The following is a 26237-nucleotide window of genomic DNA, read 5'->3' as shown; positions in this document are numbered from 1 at the left end:
ATGTCGTTTATTGCTATAGATTATGGAACAAGAGATACCAATAATAATAATAATAATAATAAGAAGAAGAAGATGGTTATGAAACAACTGTTCTCCGATTCCCATGCGTCCAAAGAGTCTGACAGAACCCTTAAATTGGAAGCAAGACATATCAATGCTTCCAGTCACATACATTTACTACAGCACACCATCACAAACACCTGAAGCTAATTTTATTCCCCTGAAACCAAACCAAACCAACCAACCAAATAAAATGTAACGTGCGTTATTTGTTCCCTTTCTGCTTCTTCTGCAATCGACGGCGTAACGATCTAATGCTTTATTACCTACTTCCACAACTTGACAGACTTGTCGTGGCTCGCAGACGCTACCATTCCTGCGGCTGGTGACTCTGCCAGTGCTGCAATCAAACCGTCGTGCGCTTGGACTGACATGGTTTGGTTCTCTCCCATGTTCCACAGCACCAAAGTCTGCAGTTAGTTCGCATGTCAGTGAATGAAGAAGAGGACACCACAAACAAGATATAAATCGACTCTCAAATCCTATATGAGTTATCAGGTAAATGGTGATCGATCCTAGTCAACGAGGAGAACAGGAGGCTGTAAACCAACAGATACTAAGCAATTTAATAACAATCAGTAGTAGAATTGAGGAGATTTTGACTTGAGTTCTGCAAAGTGCTACAATGATCGATGAGAAAGCTGTGTCAGATACGATTGTATAACAGATCACTTGCTTCTATAATGCATGAACACAAATGAATTGTCAAGAATGGTTGGAGAACTAGACCACTACCTGATACCCGCCGATAACCAAGAGATTCGCATAGCTTGGATGAAAAATGCAAGAATGGAACTTGTTCCCGTTGGAACTTAGCTCATGAATGCACTCGCCTTTTGCTAACGACCACACCTTTACACAATCCTGACTAACAGATGCCAGGAGTTCTCCAGTGTTGTCCCAGCAAACAGATTGCACATCCTTTTTGTGAAGCTGCAAATAAACAGAGATGATGGTTATCAGAAACAACAACAAAGATCAACATTCTTGAGTTTGGCATTTCAATAAAAGTAATAACAATGCTAAAAGCTACTAATCTCTGGTAGAAGAACACCTGCCATGTGTGTTTCTTTCTATCTGTTTCCACATCAAAAATTGACACCACATTTTCCGCAGCTGCTGCCAGAAGTTGTCCAACATTAGGCTGGAACCTAACTTGTACTGTACCACCCTGAAGTGTACACAAGTACCATCCACTATAAAAATAGACATTTATATAAAGCACAACACAGGAAAAGAATTATAAATATTAACCTTCAAAACACGTGAGAGTGTGTACTGACTGACATTCCACAATCGAATTTCACCATTACCATCACAAGAGCACATTAGATCTGTCTTCTTTGGATGAAAATCCAGGGATGTCACTTGCGAATTGTGCCCCGAAAAAGTGTGCAAACAATAATTTGGCTACAAAGAGATGAAGATGGTCGCAAAAATCAGCTACTTCGTATAAGATTGTTGAATGAAAAGAAAAGGTGCTCCAATTTTGTCTTATTTCTGTTTTCCATTGGGCAGGATCACATGAATGGAACTCTAATTCTAATTTCTATCAGTATGCTAACATCAAAACAATGAGATCTCTCACAACAAACAAAGCAGACATATATGAGGATCAAATGAAAAATGTGGTAAGACGGAACATTTAGGTATAATGTTAAGGTAGCTTATAATCAATCTGGCTTGAAGCAGATTTTGTACAAGGAATAAGATATGCATTGGGTAGCTCAAACCAATGAAACTTTCTAAAGAAGATTTGTCACAGAGAATTATGCTTAGAAAAAGCAAGTAAAAAGAGAAAAAAGCAAAGGACCATCAAGTGTGCAGAACAAACTGGTACAGTTTAGACAAACTTAGGAGCTAGTTTGGACAAATCAAAAATACAAGACAACATTAGAAAAAATAAGTTGAGAAAATAAAATCCAGGGATTTCTTCTTTAGTGCTGTCATGACAATTACTACTATCTGGATGACATTACAAATGGTACATGATAACACAACATTAATCACTTCGAAATACACAGTTCCTATGATTTATCACTATTGTAAGTTCTTAAAAGAGCATAAATGCCATTGTATAGATTTTTATTGTTTAGTGGAAACATAAAGATTGATTGTATATATTTCTTTATGCATGTTGAATCAAATATGAATTTGGATATTCAATTGACCCCCACAGACAGTGCCATATGCTTCCACGTACAACATATGCAGCATACATTATCTTGACTGCCAAGATACCAACTATAAGTACATCAGAACTTGGTTAATATAGCATTAACTGTTACCCACTTCTTAATTATCAGAGAAAAGTTTTTAGGCTATAGACCTCAAAGCTGCATCATAATTGAAGCCATTGTCACATATTAGGGTTGGCCATACTGTCGTCCAAAATAATAGTCAAGAAAAATACAGTCAAAATAAAGTTCATTACAAAAGCCCAAGCTGCAACATTAAACTTGAAGAGCCTAAATAAAAGGGAAAAGTGACAAGACATGGCTTAGGTTTTAAGTCCAAAAAGCACCTGAAGCAAAACCCGTTTCAAGGATGATATCACAAAAGAACAGCTAGGTTTCTGTATATGCTACAAAATCATAGATGAAAGTTGTAGCTAAATATAATAAAAACCCAAGATGAAACATAGGACACATGAAACAAAGATACAAGCCAAGGCTTAAAGTCCAGAAAGAATAGATCCTTACTTGTGTTGCATCCCAGAGTTTCACATGCCGATCAAAAGATGAAGTTGCCAGTCGAGTTGAGTTTGGCATAAAACGAACATCGGTAATGATAAGACTATGCTCTTCCGGAGTACTCTCTGTTTTATAAGTATCCATGTTCCATAGAACAGCCTACAAGATGACAAATAAATTGTTAAATAAGACAAATTTCACTAGTTCAATACTGCAATCAACATAAATTACATAAAGAAACCTTAAGGCAAGTTAGTAACCATAAATTCAAATGGCAGAAATACTTGCAAGCATGGTTTGATGTTATGAGTACTGAACCCGTGTTGGTCCCAGGTTGGACCGGAATGGGTCTAATACATGTACATGCTAGTGTACTAACAGATGATACGCCAGCATGTGCCATGAAACTTTTTCTAAGAGGAGACTATGCAGTGTTGGGAGGCACGTGACTAGTCCATGATGCCAACCCAACAGGCCAGACTGGACTGGCATGTACTGGTCCAAGCAAAACATAGAACCATACTTGCAAGCACAAAAACAGAATGACAATCAGCAGGTACAGGAATTTTAACATCTAACTGGTCAAACATGTTCTACAAACTAGAGAATGAAATTATTTACCATTAATAAAAAGCCAGTGGAAGGCTCTAAGGAAAATACTTATGTCTTAGCTCTTAATGACCACTCGTGCTTCAATATAAGAGCAAAAAAGATGTACCTCAAGATACACCCATAATATCTTGGTTCCTTTTTACAACTAATGCACAATAAAAAAGACCAGTGGCAATAACAAACTATGTTTCAGTTGTAGCTTAATGAATCTCTAAAACTTGATACTACGGAATCCCTCTTTTAGCAGTTAATCTTTTGAGAATAATAATATATCATTGCACCAATTTGGCATCCAGAATTCTCAAATAAATGCTGCATGAGTTCAACTAGTTCCAATACCAATGCTTAATACCTTCATCTCATGTCCAGCACTGGCCAAGAATTTCCCATCAGAAGAAAAATGACAGCAGACAACCTTACTGTTACTTGTGCGAATACAATTGACTTCAGTGAATGTAAAACCTGGACAGAAAGTTTAAGCCTATTCAGGATCATTTTTGTAGTATAATACAAACAGCACTGTCATGTATACCTTTTGAAGACCCTTGATTTTGATCAGAAGGGCCTTTTTTTAATGCAGCAAATATGTCCCTTGCATCTCCATCCACATGCGATAAAAATGACTCTACATTATCTTCCAAAGAAGCAACATCCCCAAAGTTCTCCAGATCATCCTATACAAAATTTTAAACCAACATGGGGTTAATTGCAATAGATTCCTCTTGTAACTTTAAGATCAAAAAGAAAGAAAAAGAGAAAGAAAATTGAAATTGATACCATCTGATTTGAAGACGAAGCAAGCCCTGGTCCATCAGCACCATACATCATTGAACTTTTTGGCATACTGCTAACATGGTGCAAGTTTCCAGCCATCCCCACCCTATCACCAATTGTATGGGTAAATGGTGTTGACGAAGGAGAGTTGGGAGAATGACCCAGAGTGTTTCCAGTGCCAGTACTGTTGGCAGCCCCAGATGAAGAAGGTTGTTTCCTTTTCCTATTGTTCTGGATATCACAGTTAAGAATTGTCAGAAAATATATTTTCATCACTCCAAAAAACAGAAAGAACACAAACAGATTGGTTGAGGTCATTTGATGATGAGATAGTTGAAAACATAAAATAAGGGAGTTGCAAAAGTGGTTCTTTATTACTTGCTCTAACTGTTGTTGCTGCTGGAGATGTTCCTGTGGCTTCTGAGATGAGGACTGCTGCATCTGCACAATCTTTATCTAAATTCATAAAGTACCAGACAAGCAACAACGCAGAAAGGGGAAGACATCTATCTGCAGTTATCAACATGAGCTACGAGAAAGAAACCATTAAAAGCAACAGTTTCCAAAGAAATGGTGAAAAATAATATATCTGATGCAATAATAACACGACACATGAACATATCTTTTATGTCAGAATAACCGTAGTAAAACCACTAGGTTTCTCAAACGGAAAAGAAAAGAAGAGAAAAAAAAAAGAACACCCTCCACAGATAACATTGTGATTTTCAGTTAGTCGGATTTTCTTCTAGTGTCAATCATAGGACAATCCAGGAGGTGTCCTTGTAGGATGGAAAGATGCCAACAGGGGCGGGTTATATATGATATATTTTCTTATAATACTATATTTGAAGTTTCAAGACTCCGTTTTGTAGAAACAAGGAAGAATGGAATGCAATGACACAGAAAAACTTTGAAACATGGTTCAGATTGATCAACCACCTTATTCAAGTAAACATGGTCTTATATGAAACACTTTATTAGATTGTACCTCTTGCATAATAGATATACCAGATGTTTTATGAATTATGTTTGAATTTGAGAACAGGACTGCCAAAGAAATGTTTGGTTTGATTAGAACTTATAAATATCACCAGATTTGGTCTTTAAGGCAAATCTATAATGTACATTTCATGTCTGCATTAACAAAAGTTGATACATGTTGACACTCCAATATAGGGCTTAAAAGGACTGCTGAGAGCAAACGGAATCTGGGGCAAAAAACAGAAATATCTAGGAATTCATTATTGATAGGAAAGGATAAAACAGTTTGGTTTAAGATGGATCTTAAATGAGTTTAGGTTGAGAACAACAGGAGTCATTTATCTTCAACAGGATAATTTTCATCTTTATTTTCAGTTGTTAATGCAGACAGCCCTTGGTGTCTTATTTCAGTTTACGATCCATGTTCTTAATTTGAGTCCTATTTCAAGTACCGGTTGCATTCAGTGTTGTTGAAGATGCACCTAAGGAGTGATGCCATCAATGCTTTAATCTTGTGCCTTGCTTCAGTTGTGGCTCAATGACTTCAATAAATAGCACCTAAGGTGAGCACCGCAAGTCCATGAAGCCACTCCTTATGAAACTGGCCTCTGGTTTCCTTTATAAAGATAAGATCATCATTTGATTCCAATCTGCATGAGGTCCAAAAAGATGACATGAGACAGATACTGTCATGTCCATTGACAATGGTGGCAAGGTTACGGTCCTGTTTTCCTAATCGATAGACACAAAAGAGAATGGCCTGGAGAACCAAGGTTCGCCTTACCAGTCCGAACCGATGTACCGGCTGGCCAGCAGTATGGCACATACCGCTCCATACCGACATAGTATACAGATATACTATAATTGGTTGTGGGATCACACATGTGATCAATATATTGGTACACTGTATATAGTATATCGATACACTGTCCCAATCTTGAAATTGAACCCACGACATAATATATCGATACACGTGTGATCAATATATTGCTACACTGTATACAGTATATCGATACATAGTCCCAATCCTGAAATTGATCCCACGACATAGTATATCAATCAAGGTTCGCCATACCGATGTGTACCGCCCGAGAGGCGACCGGTCCGAGAGGCGACCGGTCCGAGAGGCGACCGGTACGCGGACCGCCCTCTACCGGGCGGTACACCAAAAAAAGCCTGTATCGGGCGGTAACGGTCGAAATCGACTGTTACCACACTGTAACAGTGCTACAGTGCTCCAACGGTCAATTTGACCGTTGGAGCCATTTCTCCTCCTATTTAAACTAATCTTCTCTCCCCTATTTCATTATACACTCTTAAACTCTCTCTCAAACATTTCTTTTCTCTCATAAACTCTATAAAATAACGATTTGTAAATTCAATCGAGGTAAATTTGGGAAGATTAAGATGAAGAACTTTCTAATCAAGAGGTATGAGTCAAACTGCTCGAGGAACTACCGATACCCAACGGTCACACTCGTCCGCCCAACGTGCAAAGGCAAAGGGGAAGGCAATAGCATCAGTTGCATCGTTGGAAAGAATCGAGTCGGGCGACGAGACACCTTCACAATCACATTCTCTTTCTCGTTCGGTCCAGAGACATGACAGCAACACGGACAGCAGTGCCTCAACAGATGATGGCGGTGATACCGGGCAGTTGTTGGTCTCGTCTGCACAACTTGAGGGTGGTGAATGGACTGAGGAGCAATATTTTACACATGCCACTCAAGATTCAGATCATGGAACTCGACAAGGTACTGGTTAAGTTTATGCGCGGAAGGGAAAGGAGAAGGGGAAGGGGAAGGCAGTGGATGAATATGAACAAATGCGACAGAGCATACATGATATAGACACAGAAAGAGACTCATCGTATTCACAGCCATCGTATTATGAAGAATCATATGGGCAACAACAGTATGGTGATAGTTGGTCATCCTTCTCTGAGCAACAGCATGATACAGAACAACACCAATATATGCCTCAAGAGCTGCCTCAGACAAATATGATTTATGACGATCAATCTACGATCAGTACCACATTGATGCATCAATGACATACGGTGTATCAATACACTATGTCATGGGATCAATTTCATGATTGGGTCCAACAAACGTATCATATTGATATGTATCGGATCGAGGACCCCGATCCACCACCCGTGGAGGCCCGTCGTTCGTTTTGGTGGTAGAATTAACAATCAGGTATATCTAGATATATGATTATTTAATTCATTTGAATTTTAGAGTTTATATTGTAACAAAATAGTCTAACAATTCAACTGATTTTTCTATAGATATTTCAATCTATAACGAGCTGAAATACGAACCTCGAACAAGACTACCTCAAAGCCCGAAAAAGATATGTGATGTTATTTTTACCAAATTTACATTGATTTTGCTAAACTTATACTATTACTATATTTATTTGTAACTTGAAAACTCTATCCTAACTTTTTTTTTAATTTTCAGGTATTTTCGGAGGGATAAATCGGTGAAATCAGGTGTACCGAGCGGTACACCTCGGTATACCGCTCGATACGCCGTACCGTACCGTACCGAGCCAGCGTCGAAACGCCAGTACGGTACGATTCGGCGAACCTTGATATCAATACACTGTATGCCATCGGTGCATCAATGTGGTTATGGTCATAGTTTGATCGTTGTGAATCACACGTGTTCGAGGCGACTCCAATGGTAAGTACAATTGTTGCATTTATTGGTGCGGAGCATGAAGAATGTCAAAACTTCTATTTTCACCACTTATTTGTTGCTCTGTATGATAAGATCGATCACCGTACTACTACTCGAAGAAGAATGACCAACTATTACTGCTGCTTAAAGATGAATGGCCAACTATCACGTCGAGCTCCATGATCTGAGTTTGGATGGTATGCATAAAATATTGCTTCTCGATCTATGCACCACTTTCAAACTGTGTAGAAGAGACCATTGACTTCCCAGTGTCGACACCATTGTCGATTGAGGCATTACTGTCCACGTCATTGCCATATCTTCGGACCAAGTGGGTTGTTGAATGCGATTGAGAAGTTGTCTACGATTCTATATACCTTTGATTAGAAAGTTCTTTCTCTAACTTAGGTGTTAATCCTCCATAATTAGCCTCCAAAACTTGATTTAATCCATAAATCGCAGCTTTGTGAAATTTTAAGAGAGTGCAAATATGAGAATTTTGAAAAAAAACGAGTGAGAAAGAGATTGGGAGAGTATAAGAGTTTGAGAGAGTGAAAAAGGATGAAAGAGAGGAACGAAAGAGCCGACCATTACCGAACGATACAGGTCAGTAACCGTCGAATTTTGATTGTTACCAAGCGATACAGGCCTGTATCGAGTGATATAGAGCTTTTAAGTATATACCACCCAGTACAGGGTAGTCCACATACTGATCCTCTGTCGAACTAGTATGTACCACCTGTACAAGGCGATATACCGTAGAACGATGAACCTTGTGAAGAGCAATACTTCCCTCATGTAGTCATGCCACCCAAATGATGATAACGACACAAATGAAAAATAGGTCATGGATGAAAAACACCAAGGCAAGGAGAAGCAACTTAAGCCTTTGAGAAGATGAAAAGAGCTTAGTTGTAATCGAGTTAAATAGGAATTTTCATAGTAATAACCATACAACCAGAACATAATTCAGGGCTATGATATGTTATCTATAATTGGTCCTAATTTGTGACTTTGCTTCAAATGGCTCATAGCCCCCATGGTCTCACCACTCAACACTAGTTCTACATCAATTGTTGCATAGCCCTACTTACCTTGCAACACTGATATAAATTAGACATAACGAACAAGATATCATAACTATTGCTAGATTGAATGTTTCAAAGTAATATCATGGGAGTTGTTTATAATTATAATACTTATCACCAACTGATTCACCTTGTGGACCTAGACACCTCTGATCCAACATGCCATTGCTTTTGGTGGCAGTAGTCATTAATAGCGCATGGCTCATATAGCTCTAAAATTCATGTATCTATAAGTTTTTCAATAATATGTTTATGATTTATTAGTCATACATGTATAATGTTCTAACTTCATGCATTTTTAGAATTTTTTTATGTATGTATTTTTAACATACGGACTTTAGTAGATCCTAAATGCATTTTGGTTTAACATTCGGATAAAAAAAAAGAAGACAAGATTTACTAGAGGTTAAAAGGGCCAAATAGGTACAGGTTGACACAAGCTCATACTTGTGGTAAAGTACTGGCCCAACCAATGTTTGTTATTGATCTTGAACAGAGGTTTTAATCCTTGACCCATCTGTCCTTTGACAAAATGTAAAAGAAAAAGAAAAAGAAAAAGAAAAGAACATTTAATTTATTGTACTTCTGAGATTGGAATTCTTGGTTGTATTTTAAATTTTACGCATTACAAACTATAATGTAAGATATGCATATGCTTCAGTGAGCTGCATTACTATGTCCAAAAATCCTGTCTGCTAATACCGAATATCGTGTCATGATAACTAAAACAATGGCAAGAACCAAAGGATGCACATAAAACATACAAAACTCTCCCTCCTGCTCAATTAAAAGAACAAATATATTATCCATGTTCATTGACAGACAAGTAGCCAAATATATGTAACTGAATATTCTTGTTCCAAGTAGTATTAAATAGTATGCAATGAGAAGCTTGAAATAATCTCAGTGTGATTACAAGTTGGAAAAACTAACCTTCATTATGTATTCAGCTTGATCCTGTCTGATCTTTGGTGAGGTTGACTGAATCAAAGAACCTATTGACCCATCAGTTCCAGTGGGTTGGCCCTCTTTACCACTTAAACTACCCCTAGGCAATGTCCTAAATCGTTGAGGATCCATATCTCCAGAGCTAGAAGAACTACCAAGATTGCCCTGTACTTGTGCTTGTGCTAGGAACTGTTGCTGTTGCTGTGGTGACAGAAGCTGAAACTGAGCTGGTGCAGATATAACAGGCTTCTGCACTTGAGGACCTAAATTGGGCCGAAGCTGGTCGATACCCTGTGCATGAATATGTAATAGAAACAAGTCAACATAGATAAGTACAACAAGATGAAATTACAGAAATCTTAACGCTCTGAAAAACTACTCACTGTTAGAGGCCAACCCTTCAATGGAAAACCACTGACACCTTGGTTCAGTCCTGTATAGGCAAAAAGTCATTTAGCACCTAATCTCGTATAAGTCATAAAAAATCAAATTCACCAAAAGGTATGTCTTGACAGCCTTGCACTTCCAAAGGCACCAGACCCTTGAAATACATAATTCTTCATATAAAGTCAAGAATCATGAAAAGAATGTGATCATCAGAAGACAGAAACAGATAGGAAATTATCTCAAAAGATAAAATCAAAAACTTAGAATGATCACTTCCCTTGACTTTCAAATAACAAGGTAAAGCTGTTTCTATGAAACACACACACACACACACACACACACACAAAAAAAAAACCTCAGTGAGAGCTCATTGTTGCAGCACAAAGACTCGTCCAGTCCTATGTGAAGCATAAATACAAGTATAGGATACTAATCCATAATGATCCTGATATGTCATTACTTCCAATATTGTTAAACTAGGACAGAATACAGTATCTAAGTAAACAATTATATAACAAAATTACAAAATCTAACAGTAATTTGTGAAATTTAATGGAGATTTGACCATTCTTTTCCTCTCAAGTAAATATCCAGATGGTTACAGAAATACTAGTTACAAAAAGTCATGGTAAACATTCACTTACCTGCAACATTTAATGCAGACTTTGACTGTATAAGGCCCTGTCCATATATCGAGGATGGATCCATGGGCAAAGTTCTTTGAGGCATATTCAAATTACCCTCCATCTTAATGTCCTATCATAAATATAATACATGAGAATAAAACAGATCGATCAAGTCTATGATAAAGCAAGATATCTAAATATAAAACATTGAAGATACAAAACATAAAAAAAAGTGCACTAAGTTACAGCTGTCTGTTGATTTCGAGCTTGAATTTGCTGCAATGTTGCAGAGATACTCCCTGGATTACCTTGGATTAACTGCCTGCAACAATGGATGAAACAATTGAATGAACTTTAATAGGTGTAGTGGCAGGTCTCAATATCAAAGAGAAATAAACAGATTTTACCCAGCGTGAGTGGTTGCGGACTTAGGAAGGGCCATCCTATTAGGATCGAGAAGCTGCGAGGATGTCTCAGTATCCATTGAGTGTGGGTGCTTCATACGTTCTTCATACATCTTGGCAGCCAAGACACTAGCAGTTGAAGGTCCTAAAATGCCATCAGAATTTACAGCATTTACAGGACTCATAAGCGAAGGATGAGTAGGATTATTTCTCTGCAACTGAGCATGTCGCTGTTGCATCAATTGTAACTGTTGCATCTGTAACTGTTGCTGATGTTCCCTTGCTTTGATTTGTTGAGCCTATCAGACAAAAAAATGTTCAGGAATGACTACTCAGAAAAGTGATAAAGGGAAAAAAATGAGGACAAGGATTGTGACGATTTTACCTCTATATATGCTGCTGCAACTTCAGAATGCTTGTCATTTGTCCTTGCAATGAAGATATCCCAAAAGACTGACCACCATTCAAACAGAAATCCTCCAGGAGCATCAATTGCTGTGAAATGAAGCCAAAAGTCATGATTTTCTTAATAAGTTTTCTTTGACATATAATAATTTCCAGAATTATAGCTAATATTTATGAGTTGAAGCTATTCCATCAAATTAAAAACAAAATGACTCCTCAAAAGATCTAATTAGGCAGAAATTTATACAGCAGAAACTATGTCATCTGGAAATGTGAAAAAAGCAGAAGAAATTGGAATGATGAATCTATTCTGAAAATCAGATCCAAGGATAAATATCATTCATTTGCATTCTAGCTACCCTTTCCGAAAACAGTATTAATGTAAAGAGACGATAATACAGGTATAAGGTAAAAGAAGGGAGATAATATCCACATCAAATGCTAGTAGATTACTTATGTTGTAGAGCTTTAGAAAAAATAGGAAGTGTCAGGGATGCACAATGAAATGCAATCCCGTCTTCTTGCCACTCATCCACTATGACCACATTGAGACATGGTCAATGAAATCCAGTAATGTCTTCTTGCCAACACATCCACAATGACCACATTGAGACATGGTCACAAGGAAATCCAATCCCATTTTCTTGCCAACACATCCACTATAACCACAACTAGACATGGTGGTAACCTTCATTTGGACTCGTGGCATACTAGACCTATCATCACTTAACTAAATAGGCGGCACACTTGACCTATCATCATTTAGGCAGAAAAAATTCATATAAAAGTAGGAATAAGTTGTGCAGTAATTAATTCAGTAAGACCATCATCTTTTGTTGGTCTTCAATAATAATATGACTTGAGCATCAGGGTGGAACTCAGCAGGATAAATTTTGGTTCTCTCACATCTTGGCAATGTCGCTACATGATCAGGGACTTGTAGGTCCACCTGATCCGGAAAAAATGTGACCTAGGCCAATTCTTAGACCGGCTCAACAAATTTGACTGTCAGAACTGATGGGCAACAACTAATAATCACAAGCTATGTCAGGTGACTAAGATTCTTTAGTTCTCCTAGTTAAAAAGAAGCATTTGGTAAAAGAATTTTGGCTGCTCTGTCCCCGGTCAGATAATTTGTTGTACTCTATGAATGATATCCCAAATTGAATATGCCAGAATATTATCAGCAAACATACCAAGAACCTTATATCACATAGAACATCTAGAAAGGAACCAAAAAGGGAATTCCATTACCTACTGGATCAGCTGCAACCTTCCCTTCAGCCATGAAAGCTTTTGCAGTGGTTTGCAGATTTCTCTTCATCAAATAATCATAAATATAGACATCAAGCCTACAGTACGAGAAATAAAAAAAAGAAAAAACAAAAAGCCAAGTAAGAAGAGAATACTACTCCAGTAGAAGTACAAAATATAAGTATCTTAATCGCAATGTACGAACATCTTATCAGCTTCCCAATTACTCTGCGCCATATTCCGCTCGACTCACCACCAGAAAAGCGCTACTCCACTCGTCTTACAGCATGATCCATCAACCAAAACAATCGACAAAACAAAACCCTAACACGCTAAGAGGAAAAGAGTAACAATTATATCACCGCACGCATTATCGATCTCGGCCTCTAATCATCAGTCACAAAACCAATTCCAAAATCTACAAGCCACAATCTACTTAATGCAAAAACGGAAAGCCAAAAATCGCAAATCCGAACACGACCTCTTACCACATAACTCAGCTCAACACCTACTGCGACCCACCGCAGTTCCGGGTGGTTCTTCTCCGAGATCCGAGCTCGAGGCGACCAGAGTCGATCGGTGCGAGATGGGCGCTCGAGATCGGGGGCAGGACACCACAATCGTTAGACGGGAGAGACGCCCTCTCAACCTGCCTCGGCAAGAGTGAGAGATCGAAGGAGGCTCGAGCTCCCGCTTCGTTCTCACAAACCAAGGTTCGAGAAGCTTCGGATCGTGGCTCGGTTATCCGAACCTACCGGCTCTCCTTCATACGCAGTGGCGCTTTCCAATAAACGCATGAAACTTGGCCGTTATTGCAAACGTGTTCGATTGAGATTGACTAGCTTTTAGTTTGCTGTTTATGGTCGGATAGCCGAGACGCGTCATGAAGGCGTAAGCTGACACCGGGGATCAACAGGAGAAGCATCTGGAAATCTGCGGCTGTGATTTCATTTATGCGACACGTGTGCTGTCCAGATTACGCCTAGGTGACGGGAAGAAGCGACGCTGCGCCTGATCAGGACCGTTGGTTGTCTGATGACAGCAGCATATGGCTTTTCGCGTGGTTCGGCGAATTCATTTCGCTGCTCTGTGTCGATCAGGAAGATGTGGGAACGCACAGCAATCCATCGAGGTTAAAATATTAATTTGGTTTGTGGATTGCGTAGGGCAAATGTCAATCGAGAACCACGACGCGTGGGTACGAGTCAAATTGACGTGATCAAGTTTGACCAGCTCTAACCAGGGGTTTGTGAGACGGAAAGTAGATGGGCCCCGTTACTGTAGGCTTTGGCCCGCGGGACCGACCGTCAACGATCGCAACCGCGATGCGCTCACCAACGCTGATTGAGACGGGCGGACGGAATCCGGTAATGCGCGGCTGAGATTTGAGATCGACGACTCGTGTGCGGTTCAGATGAGCCGAGCGGCCCGAAGCATTCCCGACACCCAGCCCACATGTTTCAACGCCGTGTTCTCTTTCCAACCACCGCTTGTGGCTTTTGGCGTCCGGGAAAGCGACCGACGAATTCGTCGCCCCGACTCCGTCTGCTTTTCACACTGTTCGCGCCGAGCCACCGGGAGGCTCCAGGTAACGCCGGGCAGATTGGCCCAATATCCATTTCCGGTTCGGCCCATGACTTGAGGGCATTATAGTGATCGGACATCTTAAAACCCTAGGTTCCCACCACGCTGCGCGCTTTAAATATGACCCACGCGTTAGCCCCTTACGCTGTCGCCGACTCCTTCGGAGATGTCGAAACGAGGTGAGTAGGGTATTCTTTTATCGGGATTTCTTCTTTCACCGAATCAATGCTTCCGTTGCGTGGTTTTCTTTGCTGTAGCTTTGGGAATACATTAATATTTTTCTTGTGTAAGATTTCGTTCTTAGACGTTGTTTTGTTGCAAAAGATTTCTTCTTTCGTTAGAAAGGTGGGGTTTTGTTGAGGTCTGGTTCCAATTTTAGATACTATCTACCCGATCTGTAGAATGCGTGCGATTTTGGTTTGTTAATTGATTTGTTTATGGTGATACAATAGGACGAGGAGGCACCGCTGGAAACAAGTTCCGCATGTCGCTGGGTCTTCCAGTGGCGGCGACGGTCAACTGTGCCGACAACACAGGGGCCAAGAACCTCTATATTATATCCGTCAAGGGGATAAAGGGCCGGCTAAACCGGCTTCCGTCTGCTTGTGTCGGGGATATGGTGATGGCTACCGTCAAGAAGGGTAAGCCGGACTTGAGGAAGAAGGTTATGCCTGCTGTCATTGTCAGGCAGCGGAAGCCGTGGCGCAGAAAGGATGGTGTCTACATGTACTTTGAAGGTAAAAGTTAATTGCTGGCTTGCATTTTCACCTTATGCTATGATTGGATGATTAATTGCGTCATTTATATAGTATTTCATAGTTTGCCTCGGTGTTTGGGACATTATGCACTTATCATATGCCATTATAAAGTTTGTCTATTTAGTTATTATCTGATAAATTTTACTTTCAGATGATATTGCCACATCATGTCTTGCTGCAGATTTTTACTATGTGATGCATCCATTTCCCCATGTACAAGTCAAAGTGGTAGCTATACTATGAATCTTTTTCTTCTCATACTCATACAGTAAAGCTTATCTATGTTGATGGAGGAGATTTTCTGGGTGAGAATTTCCTCAACATGATGGAGCAAACCAATTATGTTTGTAAATTCCTGAGTAAACATCACATACAAAGTCTCTGAGTGTTGACGGTTCTTCCTGAAAAGGTAAACCTTTGTAGGGAGTTTGTCCATTTGGAGGTGGTCTCATATTCCATCGCCTGGAAGAGCAGCATTGCTGCCATTACCTCTTGGGACTGGCCATGAGACATACATCTACCTAATGAGCTAAGATCAAGGTGGTGGCTACACTGGATCTTTATCTATGTTGACGGAGGAGATTTTCTGGGTGAGAATTTCCTCAACTTGATGGAGCAAACCAATTATGATTGTAAATTCCTGAGTAAACGTCACATACAAAGTCTTTGAATGTTGATAGTTCTTCCTGAAAAGGTAAACCTTTGTAGGGAGTTCCTCCATTTGGATGTGGTCTCATATTCCATCGCCTGGAAGAGCAGCATCATTGCCGTTATCTCTTGGGACTGGCCATGAGACATACATCTAGCTTTGAGCTACGATCAAGGTGGTAGCTACACTGAATCTTTATTTATGTTGACGGAGGAGATTTTCAGGGTGAGAATTTCCTCAACATGATGGAGCAAACCAATTATGTTTGTAAATTCCTGAGTAAACGTCACATACAAAGTCTCCGAGTGTTGATGGTTCTTCCTGAAAAGGTAAACCTTTGTAGGGAGTTCCTCCATTTGGAGGTGGTCTCATATTCCATCGCCTGGAAGAGCAGCATCGTTGCCGTTACCTCTTGGGACTGGCCATGAGACATACATCTAGCTTTGAGCTACGATCAAGGTGGTAGCTACACTGAATCTTTATTTATGTTGACAGAGGAGATTTTCTGGGTGAGAATTTCCTCAACTTGATGGAGCAAACCAATTATGTTTGTAAATTCCTGAGTAAACGTCATATACAGAGTCTTTGGATGTTGATGGTTCTTCCTGAAAAGTTAAAATCTTTGTAGGGAGTTCCTCCATTGGAGGTGGTCTCATATTCCATCGCCTGGAGGAGCAGCATCGCTGCCATTACCTCTTGGGACTGGCCATGAGACATACATATAGCTGTTGAGCTAAGATAAAGGTGGTAGCTTACACTGAATCAATTCTTCCCATATTTAAACTTTAATGTGAAGGTTATCTATGTTGATTGAAGAGATGCTTTGGATAGGACTCTCCTTAACTTATATGTTTACAATTCTCATGTTAATGTCACATACAAAGTCTTTGGTTGCTGATGTTTCTTTTTTGTGAGAAGTTGAATATCTTGCAGGGAGTTTTTGCATTTAGGGGTGGTTTCATATTCCATCACCTGGAGCAGCAGCATTGTTGCTGTTGCCTGGGACTGGTCGTGAGTCACACCTGCTTGTGCACTAGGTTTATATTAGCCTTTTTGTTGTGATGTCAGAAGTGTAATAATATGTTATTTTGTAATCTGGATCACAGTCGCCTCTCTTGTAGTTTCAAGTAGTTTGAACTTTGGTCGTCATCTGATCCTTTGGAGTTGCTTCTGTTCTGGAAGAGTGGCTTCCACTGGAGTCATTCTGTAGTGAGAAGCATATATTTAATTTGGCCAGTGTTAAACAGCATGATGTTATAGAATAGCATTATGTTACCTGTCTCCTGGTAAATTACTCATGCATAGTGAATTCACTTGGTTGGGTGGAAGATGATAAAATTAGTGGGCTCTTAATGTTCGTTATAATGATTTTTTAACTCTGGTACTTATGCATAGTTTTATGTTAGTGCCACTTGGTGGAGTCATGTTGGCTGTCCTTATATTGTATTTTTTTGCTGCTTAGTATAATGCTGAATTATGGACTCATTAAAAAAATTGTCTTCTGTAGATAATGCTGGAGTTATTGTGAATCCAAAAGGAGAAATGAAAGGTAAAATTTATCTCTTTTTTCTAACGATATCATAGTTTCTGAAATATTTATAGATTTTCTTTTATTTTTTCCTTCTCTCATTTAATCCTCATGTTAATTCTTGCAGCTATAGAAGTTGAAGGATGCTTGTCATTTAACACTAGATTGATTAATTCTTTTATTCTATCTTTTCCTTTTTCAGGATCTGCTATCACAGGACCCATAGGGAAGGAATGTGCTGATCTGTGGCCTAGAATTGCCAGTGCAGCCAATGCCATCGTATAATGGTGAAGGCTTAAGTTTTTCTTTTTCCCATTTTCCAATCGTTGTGCTCAAATGGAATTTTGGATTTTTTGTTGGTTCTATAAATTTTCTTTTTCTTGTGGTTAACTGGACAAGATTTTGATGTCTTATGTGTCACCCACGAATCTGGGTTTTAGTGTCAAGTGCTTGGATTCCTCCATATGAGATGCACTAATGTGGCATTTAACATAAAATTGACACATTCCATTATGACATTTAATGGGCACATATCAAAATTGCATATGCTGAAGGTTGCATGAATTTTTATGCACCGGTATTTTCTGTTCAACATAACATCAATATTATGTTGGTGATCACTTTCTTGGACTAAACGATCAGAAGACTGATCGACGTCTGAGCAAATGCCATAATATGGAATGCAAGTGGCCTGAAGAACAATCAGAGAACTTCAATTAAAACGACATCATCCAAATGATCATTGTATTTGGTATCATATATTCTCTATGTTTCGATCATCCCTTGATTCTCAAAGTTACCTATTAGATTCTCTATTTCTCGTCAATATTCAGAACAGCACACCAAACAATACATCAAGGTTGAGAAAATATAGATGTAATATGGTCCCAACAATATGATCTTTTACTGTCAATCGTTCGGCTCATCTTTTATGCAATGACTAGCCACAGTACAAGCAATGCTCTATCAAGTTTAATATCACAATTTTATGTCCTCTGATTACAAAGGAAGACGCAAAAATGGTCGCACCAAATGAACTAAGGCAATGTAAGATCATTATCTACTTCCTTATCTTTACACCTCTTTAGATAATGGAGTTGCCACCGCAAGTGCAAAACCTGTCATGCATATATACGAGTTCGTCGAAGTCCATTCATAATATAAAACACAAGAAATGAAGAAATGAATTGACGAGAAAGAATTAAAAGCAAGAGAAGCCAACCTCTTGTTGAAGAGCATCAGGTAGATTCTCGGTTGAAACAAGACCTTGGATTTCGGCCAACAAGCTCTCATCCTGAATGTCCAACCAGGTAGAGGGAGGTAAAGCCAATAACAGAACGGTTAAAACATCATTGTTTGCGGGGTGCATCACAATGCAATTATTCAATGTGGTATCACAACTGCTCCTTGTCGTTGCTTTTGATACCGGTACCAGCATATCAACCTCCTGTTCATTGCCGCCACCTGAAACTACTGTCCCAGAGACAACAGTCGTATGCTCATCACCGTTATCCTTCAAGCATCTAATACATGTTCTGCAACAAATTCCATTTCTAGATGTTAGGCCTCCGGATAACAGAGCTGCTCCTTCGCAACAGACATTAGCTGCAATCTCCGTCAATGAATCTTTTTTTCTTAGCTTGCAATTTGAGGTTGAAGAAGATAACAAGTCTGTCACACACTTATATAGCTCGGTTTCATGAACTTGTTGCAGTACCTCTTCCTGAAACCAGAGAATTACCAGGGACTATTCAGAGACAAGAAACAAAATAGGTTAAAGAGAGGGAATAGGAGGAAAAAGAAGCAAGACCTTCACGGCAAGCCTATCCTTTTCCTCTTTGCTTAAGCTAGATCCTTCTTCCTCTTGTCTCCTAACTTCTGCAACCCATTTGATGAAATTTCCAGCACATGCAGGCAAGGACATTAGTAGGAGAGACAGAACTTCGTGAACATTTTTTAGGTCCTCAGACTTCAGGAGAATAGGTACATCATCAATCAAGTACTTTGCCATGCTCACCCAACTTTCATCTCTGCAGCTCTAAAGAATATTCGAGAATTCACACAATATAATATTAACTATGACATCATAAATCACATAATCTAGATGACAAACTTCCCCTTATGCCTACGCAATAATCTGGGTGACAAACTAGAGAAAAGTTCACCTTGCTTTTTTTAAAGTTATTTTAACACATTAGCATCATAGATTTCATACTTATTTTCAGAAAATTATCATTTCAATTATAACAGGATCCTTGCATATTAGCACTGAAACACTTAAAATTACACTGAAGTTTGCAAAAGCTGTTCTAAAAATTAAGATAACAAACTATAATGCATATCATTATTTTCTGAAGTCAATTGACATATTCATTAAAATGGTATTGAAAATGGTAGATAATTAATTATATGTGATGGTCCAGACAAGCGAAACCTAGATGTCATGATTCTCCTTCACCATCAAAGCACCAAGGTGATTGCCTGTAACATGTTATAATACATGATAGATCCACAATAACTTGTAATATAACATAAGCATATTCATAATTATGTATATTGTGCACCTGACTGAATACTGTCTGTCTTTGCATATGTTAAAAAAGGCAAGTACAGAAAGGTAATTATATTTGATGACGAACTAAAATCCTATAACCAAATCTCTTCGATGGCCCTATATATTCAAAGAAGAAAGCTTAATTAAATTTTTAAGAGGGAAGAAAAGGAATGAAAATCATTTACCAACGTATAAAGCAAGGATGGGGCTCTCTGATGACTCGAAATAAGCATAAACCTGAAAAAAATTAAAATCTCCAAGTCAATAACTAAACGTTTAACACAAACAGGATTTGAATGTGTATCTAAGAATCAAATTCAGTGAGAGGACCAAAAGGATATAAGGGACCCATCAAAGTAAACAAAATACAACTAATTTTACTGTTCTATGTATGTGGTGACAAAAGGACAAGTTCATAAGAAGCTTCAGAAACCGAGAGGTTCCAAACCTAAATGCCTCCATCTTTAAGAAACATTTGAAGTATATGTGGGAAGAATCTTGCAAAAATCTGATTTGTGGACCACATACAATATACCAGGAATATTCATAAAGAAAGAAAATAAACATAAGAAAAGAAATCCACAAAACTGAACCTAGTCCATTCAGTTAGCCATCCCACAAGAAAAGCAAATGAACCAAGCAATGAAAACATATACTTAGTTAGCCATAAGAGTCCATATGCTCTTCGCTAAGGTCCTTGGAAGCATGATATGTTCAATGCACACATATGACAAGAGGGCAAAAACTCTCAGGCATTACTGTTGTTCTCTCTCTCTCTCTTCCCTTTTCTTTCTCTGTCACCCCACCTCTGGACAAAGGCTGTTGTCTCCCTCTTGATTTCTTTACTCCTTATTCTCTCCCTATCTTCCCCTTGACAAAGGCCACAACTACTGTCTTGCTCTCTCCCCCTCCCCTAATAGAAATTGCAACCAAGAAACTGAACCACTGAAATCAATCAATTGTCGCCTTGGTCAAGTGACTTAACCCATTTAGTCAAAATTCTGAATTTCTTCAAACCAAAATTTTCATTTCAGTTGAAGTGTTTGGACAAATATATAGATTGGTTCGCCAACATGTGGACCAGAGATTCCAAACAGAATGGTTAATATCAATCCTAAACCTTTTCTTGTGGGCCTTCCATCAATATTAACAAATAATTAAGACATATAATAGGACAGTACCCTCCTAGAACTGTGATTCCAACCCATGGAAAAGGATTCTCAATTCTAACAATCCAGTCTACTATGTTGCATAAACAAAATAATATCAATCTCAAAACAAGGCCTAGGCCTTACACCAAAGCACATATTTAGAAGCCAACGATACCCAAATCTTATGCCAGCTCTAAGTCTATTCTATAAAAGAAATATCTATCAATTAAAGAGTGATTTATGTCAACTACAAGAACTTCTACAGTGACTTTGTTTTGTAATATTCTGCTCTTCTATGTCTGATTGAATCTTTTTAAAGGTCAGCTACCTTGTAATGGTTTATCTCCTTTAGATATATCCAAATGAGTTTGAAGTCTTAAGACTTCCAATCTGAACTGTTGTGCTCAAAAGCGAAAAGATATCTCTCTAAATCCTGGACGTTCTCCCAATGACACTTTGTCCGGATCATGATCGATCATGTGCATCCAATGCATCAGAACGCTTCAAAGGGACCTCTTTACACCTTGCAGCAATTAACAAGATCAGCTGCTGCCCTGTTTCAGTAAGCACGGTTGTCTTATCTAGGGTCTTATAGGGATCTAGTTCGGATCTGATCTGCATTACGACAGATATAACGGATCTTTTTGTAACTACTATTTTTTTCACATCATGTAGAAACTTTAAACCACAGCAAATAATTACAAACCAGTTAAATAAAAGCTCAGATGAAAAATATGATGGGCTCATACTTGTAGGAAGCTAAACAAGATATCAAATGCCAGACACAATATGTTTGATGCCAAAAAATAATAAGACCATAAAACATCATATAGACACTGCCAACCAATGCTCACTTTACCTATTAAGCTTCCAGTACAAACCCTTTATTCTTATAAATGAACATGTGGAGTAGCAATGTTACCAGGTCAGCGCTAAAATATTGTTTCTCAAGCCCACTACATGTATGTCTATCAGGTTTTACATTTATGTAAATCTATTAAAAGTAACTCACATGTAATATATAAGACAGATCAGATGCAAGTAGAGCTTACCTACATCAAGAACATCAGAGATGACACATCTCCATTTCCCCCTGATTTTCAGATGATCATTTACTAGTAACATGTAGGTAACTATGTTTTCCTTAAAAAGTCGCATCATGCAAGTAAGAATTGGCACACAGCATAATGTTTTCCACACAAAAAATGGCAAGTTGAATCAACATGCTCCTTTTCAAGTGATGGACAAATAAAAAGTGAATGATTCAAAGCATACCCCCGTGGACGCCCAGTTGCTTCATCAATTGTATCCATGGCTTCCCAAAGAAGAGCAAGTGGAACCCAATGAGGAGGATATTTAAAACGGGCCACATCCAAAATGAGTGCCATGTCACTTTCTGCATGATATCCACCAATTGGTGAAAAATGGCCAGTTCCTGTCTGCATGTAAATAAGATACAAATATCAGGTATTTCTGCCAACACTGAACAGCGAATAAATAGGTGCCTAGGTCGTAAAAGAATAAAATACTTTCAAAGTCTAAGAACCAGTTAATAGTTTACATCAACTCCTGCAGATCATTCTATAACAATTAGATATGAAGCATATTGCTTACTAATGCATATTCAAGTAATTCAACTGTATGGCAAGTAATTTGAGGTGATATCGAAAGAAGTAGTGGTGAATAGCCACCAGCAAATGTGATGCAATCAATATGTTTAGAAAGTACAATGCTAGTTCCAAATAAAGGCAGCATTTCTATGTTCCAGACAAGCACAGCCACAGAATACCAAACCGGCAAGTGTTATTGCTTTCATTAAACACTTCCATTAATTCGTAGAACCAATTTGTTTAAAGAAAGCAATATTATCCATTAATGTGCCCACACCATGGTGCCTTTGGCTTAATCAGTTGGAGACAAAAGGGAGCTACAATATATAATTTTGCTTTTTTATAAAGCAATAATGAACTAAGACCAACAAGCTTCTCTGAACTTATAAATTTTATATAACTATTTAGTTCTTCAAACATATACCATTGAATAACTCATGATAAATACTAATACAGGAAAAAAAAAGTTTCCATGCATAATATTATTTCAACTATTAAGCTATAAAACCAAAAACTTCTAGCTGTGGATAATATTTGCAAAAAAACTAAAGATTAAAAAAAACACTGTTGCTAATGCATCTTTCTATATAAACAATTACTGATGCAGAGGTATAACTAACAAGTTCATAGGCCCCTGATCTTAAAAAATAAATCAATGGTTTACCATCATGCTTTTCCATATACAAGCCAACATTGCAAATACATCACTGAAGAAGTGAAAACTTGCATTCAACTCATATCCTCTTCCATATAAAGTCACTTGCAGTTCATTGAAAGCAATATTCCTCACAATATATCAATTTGATGCTAATTAGGATTGGACAAACATTCAAAAAGAATATTTGTTTGAGGAAAAGTAGAGGGACCTGTTTAAAAGGTTTCCTGTGATATGATGCTATCAAATGGCAGTGTTCTGAAGAGGTGCATTTGGCAACATGGTTACGAAAATCATCTATGGTGCTTTGATTCGTACGGAAAGATTCGACTTTAGCTCCAGCACATTGAGCCAAGCAAGCAACTTTCCCAAATGTGATACCTTCAGTTTGAACTTTCTCCAAAGGTTCACAACAATCTAACATGGACTCATCATACCATCTCCAAGGACCTAAAAAGTGAAAAAAGAACCATCATAACAAATTTTAAGTGAAGGTAAAAAAATGAAGATAAAGACGACTTCTGTAAATATTTCAGTTTTGTTATCACAGCACCACATCAAAAGCAATTAAGTTCAAGAAACATTGCATATTACCAGGTAGCAATCTGTTGTTACCAATAGCAAAATGTATATATTAGTATCAGAAATAAGTCATATATGATTCAGAACTGGACAATGAATTAGTCAAATGCTTGTTTATACATACAATCGGAACGGGAAATTGTTTAAGGATCCACACGAAAAAAAAAAATCAAATCTGAACCTAAAAAAATTCCTTTGAAAGGATATCACCAACCAAAGATGGGGAGAAGAATGTCGAGAGATACAAGTGTATATTTACTCAACAAGAATTTATTAAGTTGCATAACTGAAAGTGAATCTGCACAAAAAAAGATATCACCTAATTTAGGAAAAAATAACATGAAGACTAGTGATGAAATAATACCTTTCCACTTTCTCTGTGGATCTATTGCAAGAGCATTCAAGACCATAGACAAGCTGGCCAATCCACAGTATGCAGGCTCAGATTGTGTTTGGAAGTGAGAAATTAACTTGAAGAACCCCTCCATTGTTCCATTTTGAAGAGACTCGGAGAATAATCTCTGCAAATTTTGTCAGAGAAGAAAAATAAAATGAAGAAGAAATATAATGTTGGCTCATAAAGAAAGACAAAATCTGTCCTAATGACATCCAATGCTAGTACTTAAACCTGAATATAACCATTGTATAAGGAGCTAAAACAGAGTATCAACAATAAAAACAACAGCATCGTTTACTTTTAAATAGTATGAAATAACGAAAGTAGGTCTACCAGGAAAAAAATTTCATAAAAGACATACAAGACATATCTTATCATGGAAGACAGGAGAAACCTATACAGGGCGTATATCTTGTCATGAAAAATGCAATTATCTGTGGAAACAGGAACTAACTCATACAGACAAAAAAAAAAGCATCAAGAAGTCAAGCAAATTCCATATTACAGGATCAAACAAGAATTGTAGGGGTTAGTGAAACCAAATCCAGGGCATGAATCATGTTCTATTCTCATGAGCATTCAAAAAATTAAGTTCATATGTTTCTCATGGGATCCACCGCCTAGATACTGTGCAGTAACTTTTAGTACTTTCTTACCATCTGTTAGGCTTTGAGTTTCAAGGTCAGGATGTAAATTTGTAAAGAGCGTGAAACACTTCTAGCCAATCGCTGACTGTATGACTATGAGAAACCATTCATGAGATCAATACCATGAAGAACAAACTTGCACGTGACCATGTTACTCACCACTAAGTAGAAAAGATGCAATTTTTTTCTCGCTGCATAAAATCTCTCGGGTTCAATAGTTATCCAAAGAACATTCCAACAAGCTAAGTCCTCGAAAACCCTATGTCTGTAGCACACAAAGACTAAAACTTGTTACGCTTTTCTTCACCACACTATACTCATTAACAGTCAAATCACACATTAGGTATGCAACATCCAACATCAGTATTCGGGACGCACTGATGATTGAACTTATCAAGGAATCAAAACTAGAAAACCCAAATCGAATCTCCGATGTGAACGAGAAATTAGTTCGCAGAAAGCCCCATTTCTTGCTGATTTTCTTTCTCCGTCTTTGGATTAGAGAGCAGAACGACGGGGATCAAAGAGTGTAGCATAAAATTTGAGATAACTAACCTTCCCTTCCGACGAGGCGAACTCTATAGCGGGCGGAGAAGGGAGTATTCGCCGGTAAAGACCCGCGACGGCCATGTCTCCTCGCCACTCTTCGCCTTTGCTTCCTTCCTTCTTTATATATATATATATATATAATTGATTTATCACAATAATCAATTATTTATATGAATGAGTATTCTCATAATTCTTTTCTATGTTATGAGTCCAAAAGTAAGATTCACTTAGTAAAAGATTTAAGATAATAGAGAAGAGAATATTATTATTATTATTATTATTATTATAATAAAAGAAAAGAGTTTCAACCTCCAATATATCACTCTCCAATAAAAATCAATACGTTTTCAAATTACCACTTAATATTTTTGAAAATAATTTTGAGAAAAAAATAAATAAATTAGCAACAATAATTTGCAAGAAAAGTGAAGGAAAATAAATGCTCTTTAAAATGGTTAACGAAGACAACAATCACCAAACCACTCTTAAGCCATTTATTTTTGGTTCTATGGTTGCAGTATTATGTTAATCCCGTAGATTATGGTTTTGTTCATCCTTAATTAGAAAGAAAGATAGCCCCATTAATTCTCCTCTCACTGGATGAACTCACACAGGAAGTCTCGTCTCTGCCATCTCTCTCCGGCGAACGGA

General features: G+C 38.0%; 3 protein-coding genes and 1 non-coding gene across 12 annotated transcripts; 2 read left to right on the top strand and 2 right to left on the bottom strand.

Moving 5' to 3' along the window:
• Positions 1-35: 35 nt before the first annotated feature.
• On the bottom strand, positions 36-13665 carry LOC103970584 (transcriptional corepressor LEUNIG_HOMOLOG). Of its 7 annotated transcripts, none has more exons than XM_009384406.3 (18): positions 13411-13665; positions 13128-13246; positions 12923-13020; positions 11649-11758; positions 11267-11562; positions 11106-11181; positions 10878-10989; positions 10230-10279; positions 9832-10137; positions 4518-4589; positions 4143-4370; positions 3898-4039; positions 3718-3827; positions 2763-2912; positions 1315-1470; positions 1115-1231; positions 796-993; positions 36-470 (listed from the first exon to the last, which is right to left on the bottom strand). In XM_009384406.3, the coding sequence occupies exons 2-18, from the start codon at positions 13157-13159 to the stop codon at positions 327-329; spliced, it is 2397 nt and encodes a 798-aa protein (XP_009382681.2). In that variant the 5' UTR covers positions 13160-13246; positions 13411-13665; the 3' UTR covers positions 36-326. The 7 variants fall into 7 exon arrangements, with proteins under 7 accessions (XP_009382681.2, XP_009382685.2, XP_009382682.2 ...); XM_009384410.3 differs by having other exon boundaries at positions 4518-4580; XM_009384407.3 differs by having other exon boundaries at positions 13128-13254; positions 13411-13658.
• Positions 13666-14535: 870 nt separating this feature from the next.
• LOC103970583 (large ribosomal subunit protein uL14x/uL14z/uL14y) lies at positions 14536-17959 on the top strand. Of its 2 annotated transcripts, XR_010492717.1 has the most exons (5): positions 14536-14685; positions 14959-15243; positions 16542-16657; positions 17421-17462; positions 17644-17959. XR_010492717.1 is itself a non-coding variant. In XM_009384405.3 (4 exons), the coding sequence occupies exons 1-4, from the start codon at positions 14673-14675 to the stop codon at positions 17724-17726; spliced, it is 423 nt and encodes a 140-aa protein (XP_009382680.1). In that variant the 5' UTR covers positions 14537-14672; the 3' UTR covers positions 17727-17959. The 2 variants fall into 2 exon arrangements, 1 of the variants encoding a protein (XP_009382680.1); XM_009384405.3 differs by lacking the exon at positions 16542-16657 and having other exon boundaries at positions 14537-14685.
• On the top strand, positions 17077-17207 carry LOC135628047 (small nucleolar RNA snoR137). The gene has a single exon (XR_010492773.1). It is a non-coding gene; the product is annotated as a small nucleolar RNA snoR137 (small nucleolar RNA).
• A 342-nt stretch (positions 17960-18301) lies between the features above and the next one.
• On the bottom strand, positions 18302-25695 carry LOC135627839 (glutathione gamma-glutamylcysteinyltransferase 1-like). Of its 2 annotated transcripts, XM_065134203.1 has the most exons (9): positions 25593-25672; positions 25197-25302; positions 24358-24514; positions 23623-23861; positions 22422-22585; positions 20181-20232; positions 19252-19479; positions 18664-19164; positions 18302-18559 (listed from the first exon to the last, which is right to left on the bottom strand). In XM_065134203.1, exons 3-9 carry the CDS (start codon positions 24479-24481, stop codon positions 18479-18481), a joined length of 1389 nt encoding a protein of 462 aa, XP_064990275.1. In that variant the 5' UTR covers positions 24482-24514; positions 25197-25302; positions 25593-25672; the 3' UTR covers positions 18302-18478. The 2 variants fall into 2 exon arrangements, with proteins under 2 accessions (XP_064990275.1, XP_064990274.1); XM_065134202.1 differs by lacking the exon at positions 25197-25302 and having other exon boundaries at positions 25593-25695.
• Positions 25696-26237: the final 542 nt, after the last annotated feature.

The sequence above is a fragment of the Musa acuminata genome, chromosome BXJ2-11 (assembly GCF_036884655.1).
Source record: "Musa acuminata AAA Group cultivar baxijiao chromosome BXJ2-11, Cavendish_Baxijiao_AAA, whole genome shotgun sequence".
NCBI classification, from domain to species: domain Eukaryota; kingdom Viridiplantae; phylum Streptophyta; class Magnoliopsida; order Zingiberales; family Musaceae; genus Musa; species Musa acuminata.
The sequence above is the reverse complement of the archived record's forward strand: the minus strand, read 5'-3'. Positions and strand labels throughout refer to the sequence as shown.

What these genes read in the sequence shown, in the direction of transcription:
- LOC103970584 (XM_009384406.3), bottom strand. Translation starts at nt 13,159, where the DNA reads ATGGCGCAGAGTAATTGGGAAGCTGATAAGAT. An exon ending in AATTGGGAAGCTGATAAGAT is followed by an intron (nt 13,021 to 13,127) that starts GTTCGTACATTG and finishes CTCGTACTGTAG; the next exon opens with GCTTGATGTCTATATTTATG. An exon ending in CTTCGTCTTCAAATCAGATG is followed by an intron (nt 4,040 to 4,142) that starts GTATCAATTTCA and finishes AATTTTGTATAG; the next exon opens with GATGATCTGGAGAACTTTGG.
- LOC135627839 (XM_065134202.1), bottom strand. Translation starts at nt 25,667, where the DNA reads ATGGCCGTCGCGGGTCTTTACCGGCGAATACTCCCTTCTCCGCCCGCT. An exon ending in GCAACTGGGCGTCCACGGGG is followed by an intron (nt 20,233 to 22,421) that starts GTATGCTTTGAA and finishes AATTTTTTTCAG; the next exon opens with GTTTATGCTTATTTCGAGTC. An exon ending in CATCCTTGCTTTATACGTTG is followed by an intron (nt 19,480 to 20,180) that starts GTAAATGATTTT and finishes AATATTCTTTAG; the next exon opens with AGCTGCAGAGATGAAAGTTG.
- LOC103970583 (XM_009384405.3), top strand. An exon ending in TGTCTACATGTACTTTGAAG is followed by an intron (nt 15,244 to 17,420) that starts GTAAAAGTTAAT and finishes TGTCTTCTGTAG; the next exon opens with ATAATGCTGGAGTTATTGTG. An exon ending in TCCAAAAGGAGAAATGAAAG is followed by an intron (nt 17,463 to 17,643) that starts GTAAAATTTATC and finishes TTCCTTTTTCAG; the next exon opens with GATCTGCTATCACAGGACCC.